The 8,608-nt window shown below is 40.7% G+C and overlaps 1 protein-coding gene across 1 annotated transcript; it reads right to left on the bottom strand.

Moving 5' to 3' along the window:
* Positions 1-7,189: 7,189 nt before the first annotated feature.
* Positions 7,190-8,601, bottom strand: LOC133124006 (endoribonuclease YbeY-like). The gene is made up of 4 exons (XM_061234800.1): positions 8,147-8,601; positions 7,906-8,037; positions 7,579-7,647; positions 7,190-7,472 (listed from the first exon to the last, which is right to left on the bottom strand). Exons 1-4 carry the CDS (start codon positions 8,432-8,434, stop codon positions 7,377-7,379), a joined length of 585 nt encoding a protein of 194 aa, XP_061090784.1. The 5' UTR covers positions 8,435-8,601; the 3' UTR covers positions 7,190-7,376.
* Positions 8,602-8,608: the final 7 nt, after the last annotated feature.

The following is an 8,608-nucleotide window of genomic DNA, read 5'->3' on the forward strand; positions in this document are numbered from 1 at the left end:
TAGCGTGGTGAGGTAAAAATAGGACATAAATCAGGGTAAAATCGGTCATTATCACGGGAAGGGTCTGGCAAACAAAATCCATCATGGTTTTAGTCCCAGAAACGTGCAAACATGGAGAAACCTCAATAGAACAGATTGTTTATTGGCCAATTCTTTGGAGGAATTATCATTTGCCCATTTTGCTGTTGCATACATGACAAGAGTGCATTTGGCAGATGTTCTTATCCAGAGTGACGTACAGTTGATTAGACTAAGCAGGAGACAATCCTCTCCTGGAGCAATGCAGGGTTAAGGGCCTTGCTCAAGGGCCCAACGGCTGTGCGGATCATATTGTGTCTACACCGAGGATCAAACCGCCAACCCAGTGGGTCCCAGTCATGTACCTTTACCACTACGCTACAGGCCGCCCTATTTGGACTTTGGAACAAAATGAGCCCACCTACAAGGTTTTCTGACCAGTACTGGCTAAGCAGTCCCTCAGTTTAGCCAATGTGAAGTTACTGGAAATGAAACATAAACCCTTCTTTTTTGTATTTCTACTTTATTTACAAGGTTGTTGCACTGAAATTAAGGATCAATATTATAAGAGAAATAATATTTTGTAACTATATATTTTGTAACTATATACAAGAAACATTCATAGCATGACTGTACATGACTGTTTTCTACATTTTTTGGACATTCTTGCATGACTATGCAGGAGTGCATGAACATGAAGGTACCATTGGGCCCAAGGACAAAATCATGTGTGCAACAGTCCTGTAACCAGCAAATGCAGCCACTGTTGGAATGAAGGCAGAAGCAGACTGAGCTGCTCTGAAAGCCAAGACCATGGCTTTAGGGAAGAAACATGTTCTTCATATGGAAGAGGCCCAACTGAGAACAAGGAGAGAAAAGCTAGCAATGGAATCTGAGCTATAAGCCAACATGTCAAATATGTAGTGCAGGATTTGCAACAAAATATTGAATATGATGACTATTTCAGTTTGCGTTAATTTGTACAATTATTTTGGTCCCCGGAACGTGGGGAACTATGCATAAAAAGTGCTGTAATTCCTACATGGTTCACCTAACATGGATGTAAAAAAAAACCTTATAATTAAACCTGCACTTTAACCACATAGTCATTGTTTTTAAACTATTTGCTGGAGTATAGAGCGAAAACAGCAAAAAATGTGTCACTGGCCAAATACTTGGACTGTGCTGTGGAGCAAAAGTGGCCTGAGGACAACAGAATGGGCATTAAGCAGAAATAACTTACCAAGACAGCCAAAGGACCCCCACCAATGTTTTGCAAACACAGATGACAAAATGAAAATTACAGGAAAACAACAAGAACTTGTGTTCAGTAATGAGTGAGGATTATATTCATGACACTAGACTGATGGAAGAGCGATGGAAGAGTAATGGAATTGGAAGCCGAACAATTTATGAAAAGTGAATCGACCAGTGCAAAACCGAAAGGTAATCACTACCACGTGAAGTTGCCTTTCAAAAAATCATGTGTTTGCCTAAAAATTCATACGGATTAATCAGTTTACGGTCAAGTACTACGGTCTGTCAGCCCTGAAGGACAAACCGTACAAAGATGTTCCAGGCCAGACGGAAAAGATGAGACATTAATTGAATGTACTGAGAAAGGCCTAAGGAAAGGAACGGTCCAAAGGAAATTTGCAAACAAGGAAAGAAGCTAGCAAGAAATAACAATACAATCAAGAAATACAATAGTATTTGTCTGTAGACTTTTGTGAATCTTACCCAGACCAAATCTTGTAAAAACACATACATAGAAGAATATTGAAGTCCCGCTTCAATTACTACACCAGAAGTAGAAAAATCTATGATGCGGATGAACACAAATACCAAAAGGAAGACCAAAGAGGAGATGGAGAGACATTCCTGAACAGAAAGAGAACACAATAGCGATGGAACACACAAGGCAAGACTGACTCAGCCAAATGTAGAAGGTGATGGAGGACCATCAAAGAAGCTGTTTGCTGAAAGAGAAAGCATGAAGTTGTGCGTGTGGGGTGTGATATGTGCTGGAGTCACATTCTGGAACTCCAAGCATAACTGCCAGATAAAGACAACAACTGAAAAGACAAATTAAGGGTGAAATGAAGTATTTCAACTTATTGTTGCTGGGTCTTCTTTCAGTTGCCATCAGCACTGTTTGAAGACTGGGGCTGATCCCACTGTTCCTCTGCCATGTTAATCTCAACATTTTCTGGAGAAGGAACACAAGACCACCAGTTAAGACCATTGACATATCAACCACCTGCGTGTTTATTAAAAGCCCACTGTCTTCCGCATTTCATTCTTATCGTTTGTTTTAATGACGGATGTTTTGGAGTCCCAGCTCAACTCATCGCCCTGGAAACGAACTCATCACTTAGCTCGTCAGGCAAGATATCAAAAAGAATAGTTAGCTAACATTTTGCCAAATAAACCATGCCTAACTACCTGAGATGTACCTGACATTACCACAGTAGCCTTATGTTAACTGCAACATTGATCACAGGGTTAAGTGGGCTAAGCAAAGTGTTGCCCAGGTTACCAAGACACCAGTGCAAAAAAAACTATGAGTACCATGATCTACTGAGGTACTTAGTTGCCATCAACATAATTTTCATCAAAAAGCAACTGAACGTGGTGTGGAAATTACTGAGTGAGCCTTTAACTCTGTCCCCTTCTCTGTGTTCCTCCCACCTCCCTCTGTCACATTCCCTCCCTTCCCTCTCACTCCTCTCGCTTAGCATTACAGCCACAATTATGCTGACGTCCTCCTCCGATACAGAGCGTTTCCAGTGGTGTTCTTCCAATTGCTGCAGCCACATCATCCCTTGTTCCTGAGGGACACATATATAGTTAAACACTGTTACTCTATAATTGTTGAACAGGGTCACAGACTGTAAGACACACTGTTACACAAGTATAGAAAAGCACCGCAGAGGTACAAACCCAGTTATGTAGTGTGACACACAAATGGTTACAGTCAAGCACTGCACTGAGTTCCTCAGATCAGAAGTATGTCTCTGAGGGTCAGAGCCCTAAAGCACAGCATCTGCAGGCTTGCAATACTCACCATTTCGTAAGAAGCCAATCTCCAGCTTCTGGACACGAGTCCTGTCAAGAGGGACTGGGAGTAGGGACACTTCCCTGCCAGTGCACAGGAGGTCAGAGGTCGGGGTCATTTGATAATTATTTTATTTGATTAATAATGCATTGTTTTTTACATTGGGGGTATTTTCCAGATGTCATTCCCACATTTGGGCCTGCAAGCAGAGGACTCACCTGAAGAGCTGGTCCATGTGAACAGATCCTCCGCAGGGCAACAGGTGGAGTTCCATTACCATATGGTCCAAGACATGATGTCTGCAGAACCAGTGGAGCGCCGTGACCACATGGTCCAAGACGTGATGTTTGTGCAGCCGTCGTAATTGCTGTGGAGTCCCGATGGAGTTCTGATCCACCATCAAGAGCTGAAGGGTGCCAGTGCTCCCCTGTTCACACAGCAGTATCTTCTGTTGGTCAGACAAGGAACAGCACTGTATTTACACATGATGATGGTGATACAGACAGGCAATGTGCATTTTATTCTCACATGGCCACAGCATAGCTATGCTATTACTCAGCTGAAGCCAAGTTTGGACACCTTCAGCGGCTTTGGACACCTTCTCCAGCGCATCCCGAGTCACGACAGGCAGAGCTGAAGAGGGATTGGATGCTGTATTCATGTCCATGGCAGGATTGGCTAGGGCAGGCAGAGCTGGTACGGTCAGTAGTGTCTCTTTTCTCTCTAAAACTTTAGCTGGGAGTCCTCACTGCTGCTGCCCAGAATCTCTCGCTAGTTGAACTGGTACTGTGGGTGTCTGAGGAGGGGCAGCATTTTCAGGGCCACTATGTCCTGCATTATGCGGGAGACTTGGGATGAGATCTGCTTCTTGGTGATGATCTCCTCCGTGTGATCGATATAGCCATCCGTAAGGTGCTGCTGAAATGGGAAGCAGTAGGTACAGTTAGAGTGCTTGTGTGTGTGTAGAGTATCTGTATGAGGGACATGACCTCACTGTGCAATACCTCAGCACATTCCGGGATGATACCAATAATAGACAGCAAGCCGCACGGGCACTGGAGTGCCACCTCACTCTGGGTGAAGATGAGCACCTTGGAGATGCAGTTGCGAATCACAGTCTCCTTCATCATGCTCAGTTTAAAAACTTCCCAAATGAAGTTCATGGTAGCCAGTGACTGTTGGTGCTGCTTTTCTACCTCCTGGGGGAGAGGAGGTAGAAAAGCCTGGAAGTACCTGGAGGAAACCCACGCAAACACGGAGAGAACATGCAAACTCCACACAGAGAGGCCCCGGCCGACGGGGATTCGAACCCAGGACCTGGGCTATTGCATGGTTGTTTGTCTTAAGTTAAACTAAGTTGATAGGCTGCAGCAGCAGAAGACCAATACGTCTAAAAAATAAGTATAATAAATACCTAATAAAGTGCTCACTGAGTGTATACATGCCTATAAACTGCTTTCTGTGTGCATAAATAGGCCATAATAACATATGACAAAACAACCATGCAATAGACCAATCAACATTAAAACACATTTAAGGAACATTATATGCCAGAAATTATATTAAAATACTGAGTTTACAGGATTGGCAGCACAGAGTAATACTTTCTATGAATGTTCTCTATAACTTTTTCATGAGCAGTACTTATGTACTGCTCATGAAACTTTCATAGGTATAACACAAACATTGTTTCATGGTTGTCAATAACAACAGTTTGGCAGGTTGTGCTTGGTCACCACTGATGGATAACCATGACATATCATGATGCATACCATCAGTTAATGACAAAAGCATGTTGACTGTAATGCAACTGGAATATGTCCAAATTGAACATAAACAATTACAAACCATTTAAAAACATAGTTTAAACAATACCTTTTCTAATTCTAACAATATATTTGCAACCAGCTGACACACCAAGTGACATGCTACTGCATACCTAGCCACAGTATCATGCAGCTTGCCAGCTATCTGTTGCTAAGATTATTCTATTATAAATTGTAAAGATTTTCAGAATCCCTGTAATGATTTGTACTATAAAACTGAGAAATTGACAATTGTAGTTTCTCTGGTACACACAACACTGCCCAATTAGCTAAAGTTACATTACATTTGAATCTAGTTCTGAGACTCAAATCAATTATCTGTTCATTACAACTTTTCATTACAACTGTTTTTGTTGTTGTATCGGTATTTTTAGTTGGCTAGGTAAGCAGTGTTTGGATAGTTAACTTTGGTCACTTTTGCTCGGTTTGTTTGTTTGTTCTTGTCCTTATCTTTGTTGTACAGGTAGCAGTTGAAATTGTACTTCCCTCTAGGGTGTTTCAGCGAACTTATCCCTGGTTATGGGTATGCACTTTGTTGTACGTCGCTCTGGATAAGAGCGTCTGCCAAATGCCAATAATGTAATGTAATGTAAAGCATAAAACGTTGTACTTTCACAGCTCAATACTATTTAAGCTTACCTGTTCCTCCAACAAAATCAAGAATGCAAAAACTGAAGTTGAATGCAATGAAAGTTTTCTCAAGGGTTTTTGTCAAGCTTAGTTCGCAACTTACCAACAGGAACGAATGAGTAATGTCTTGTGAGTAGCTATATTTAAGTAGCTATTGTACAACACGCTTAGTTGATTCGGAATCGGTACGTCACAGTTGTAACTTTCAGTCGTAACACCATTCAGAGTGAAACGACATCTGCAAAGTGTTCCATGTAGACTGTGACGCTGCTAGAAAATGTCAATGTCAAACAATAACAAAAAATGCTAAAATAGAATAAACAATATTTTTTTATGAACTATTTTATTATGACAACTTGTGCATCCTATTCCTATTCCATGTTGATTTCAATGAAGCTCACCCTTTTTCTCACTACGAGCGAGCGCATACACACAAATTGACTGCTTTTTTCTTCATTCTTTCTTTTTTATTGCAGAAAAACATGTATAGAGCAAGTCATTAAACAAAAATAGAACGTATTTGTGTTCTGAAGTGGTCAATTTAGGACGTGCAAGAGTGATGACCACCCAGTTTGGTTTTTGGGACTCATTGACGCCAATGTCATCACGAGGCTCACAGCACATGCGCATTATATCAGACAAGCGCAACAATTTAAGGATTTATTTTGTTCTAAAGATGACTGATTGCAACTTTCTTGCTAATAATAATAACTTCGATCGCAACCCAGCAGTGTAAGTTACTTAAGTAGTCTCTGGCTACGTATTTTTGAATTTTGCTACATGTATAGCGTGGCCATCCATGTCTGATAATGAAATTTCAAATGCCTGGTTATAGGCAGAAAATGCATACAGCGTAAATTACATTTAAATTGGAATTTTTACACAATTATTGCATTATCACTTGAAGCAGTTAGGATTATTATTTGAATAAGACTACTCTTAAAGCGTGGGAATCCCTGTTTAAATGAAATGTCAATGCTAGCACATGAAATGACAAATCCAAATTAAATTATTTAATTTGTGCACAGCCTGCATATTCATACATATGAGTGGGACATTTTAATTCAAATATAGATTTTCATTGCCATTTTACATATTTAATTATTCCACAAGCATACAGCATACAATATATTGTATTTTACACCCATATCATTTGGTTGCAAAGTGTCATTTTGGAGTCTACAAATTGCCTTTGTATAAACCCACTTATATATAACTTATAAAACAATTCAGAATACTCATTTTAAGTGGCATTGACATTCAATTTTAACCAGGAATTGTCCACACTGGACTGGATGAGACTCCATTGTGCTTCTAAACTGGCACAGCCACAAGCATCTGTGTCCATTTAAAAATATTTTAACAGAGAAAGAAAACTTTCACTGTATTTCAGCTTCTTACTTTGTTTCAGTAATATCTAGAGTAATTCTGGAGTCTTTGAAAACAACCCCCTAGGGTTACCTTTCAGAAGAATATGCCTGTAGTCAAAAGGGTTCAAGAAATGAAACCATTGTATTTGGGGTTTGTCATTTTCAGACTTGTGTTAAAAAGGGGGGTGTAGAGTTTAAGAGCCCACTCCATGAACTTGACATTCATTCAGTGTTCCACTTGCCTTACTGAAATAAAACAAAAATACCAGTACTGATGAAATGCAAAATCCATTTCATTACAATTTATTTTAAACATTTATAAAACTGTCAAAATAAATACAATATTTTGAAGTTTCCCTGTGATAAAGTATTCGTCTGCAGCGCTTATCTTCAGGCTGTCTGCCCTTGAATTTCTGATTTAAATATTCCTCATCTCAAATTAGGCATCAACTGTCTCCATGTTTCACGGCTCAATCACGTGTCATAACCGTCTCTTTTTGTGAGCGGCTCCTGCTGGTTTCCCGTGAGTCTGCTGAACTCATTTAGGATGTGCTTTTCTTTCTGGAACATCTGCGTGGGTTGGGAAAGGCGGGAGAAGAGGACATTTCAGATTTGTAAAACAACAGTAGCCTACCAAACACGATCTTGTAGGTCAATTATCCTGACTGTAGGCTACCTGTGTCCACTCTTCCTCGGTTTCATGCCTGTATCCAAGGAGGTGGCAAATGCCATGAGCAACGATTACCTGGGGCAGAAAAATGGAAATGGGTCATGTGACAATTTCATGCTATTCACATTTGGGTTTGATGTTACCATGCAACATGGTTTGACCAGCTCAAGCTAGTAGCTGGTAGCTGGAAACTGGAATTACAAGATGTTCATTGCTGGATTTTACACCAAAGTGCATATCAGTGTGGCTTTTCCGCATCACCATGCACTCAAGGATGACCTCAGACAAAAACTTCAAGGCACACGGGATAACATTCTTGATCTGATTTCTTACAGGCAGCACACTGTGGAAGTCCCGGGACTCATCTCGGCACTGTTCCATGATGTATTCTACTCCAAGGAAAATGTCTCCGAGATCTAATTCCTCTCTGCACAGATGACCAGGTAGTTTCCCAGCCTCCAAGTCCTTGCCATGGAACAAGATAAGCGTAAATTGCATGTTAATGCGAGGGGAAAAACATTATGAATATGAAACCAGTTATTACAACAACAGAATACACTTTCACAGTACTAGCCTCGTAAAAGGGGAATGAGAGGACGTCCGTCGGCATGTTCTTTCCTCTGTACATTTCATTTATACGTTGAATTCTTCGATTATCCACGCAGATCAACCCCAGGTCAAATTTTTTAATACCAAAAATCTGCCTCAAGGTCTCAACATCTCTGCGAAGTCTGGCGCGACGCAACGGCACCGTCTTCTGGAGGTTACGAATAAGTAAACTCATCGTGACGAGATAAGCAAGCACTGGAACAACTGGATAAAAAAACAATAAACACGTTCTCACAAGATTCTTCAATTGCATGCTCTGGCACTGTGTAGCTGACTGCTAGTAAGCTTTTTCGCCTAACCAAAGTAGAAATAGTTAGCACGACATGTTCAAATATGTAAATAAGCCAGTGGCTGTAGAGCCGATAACTATCCATTAACACAACAGAATGCGTAACCGGAACTTGGCACGTGGTTTCACTTTACAGCC

This window comes from Conger conger, chromosome 3 (genome assembly GCF_963514075.1).
Source record: "Conger conger chromosome 3, fConCon1.1, whole genome shotgun sequence".
Classification (NCBI taxonomy): domain Eukaryota; kingdom Metazoa; phylum Chordata; class Actinopteri; order Anguilliformes; family Congridae; genus Conger; species Conger conger.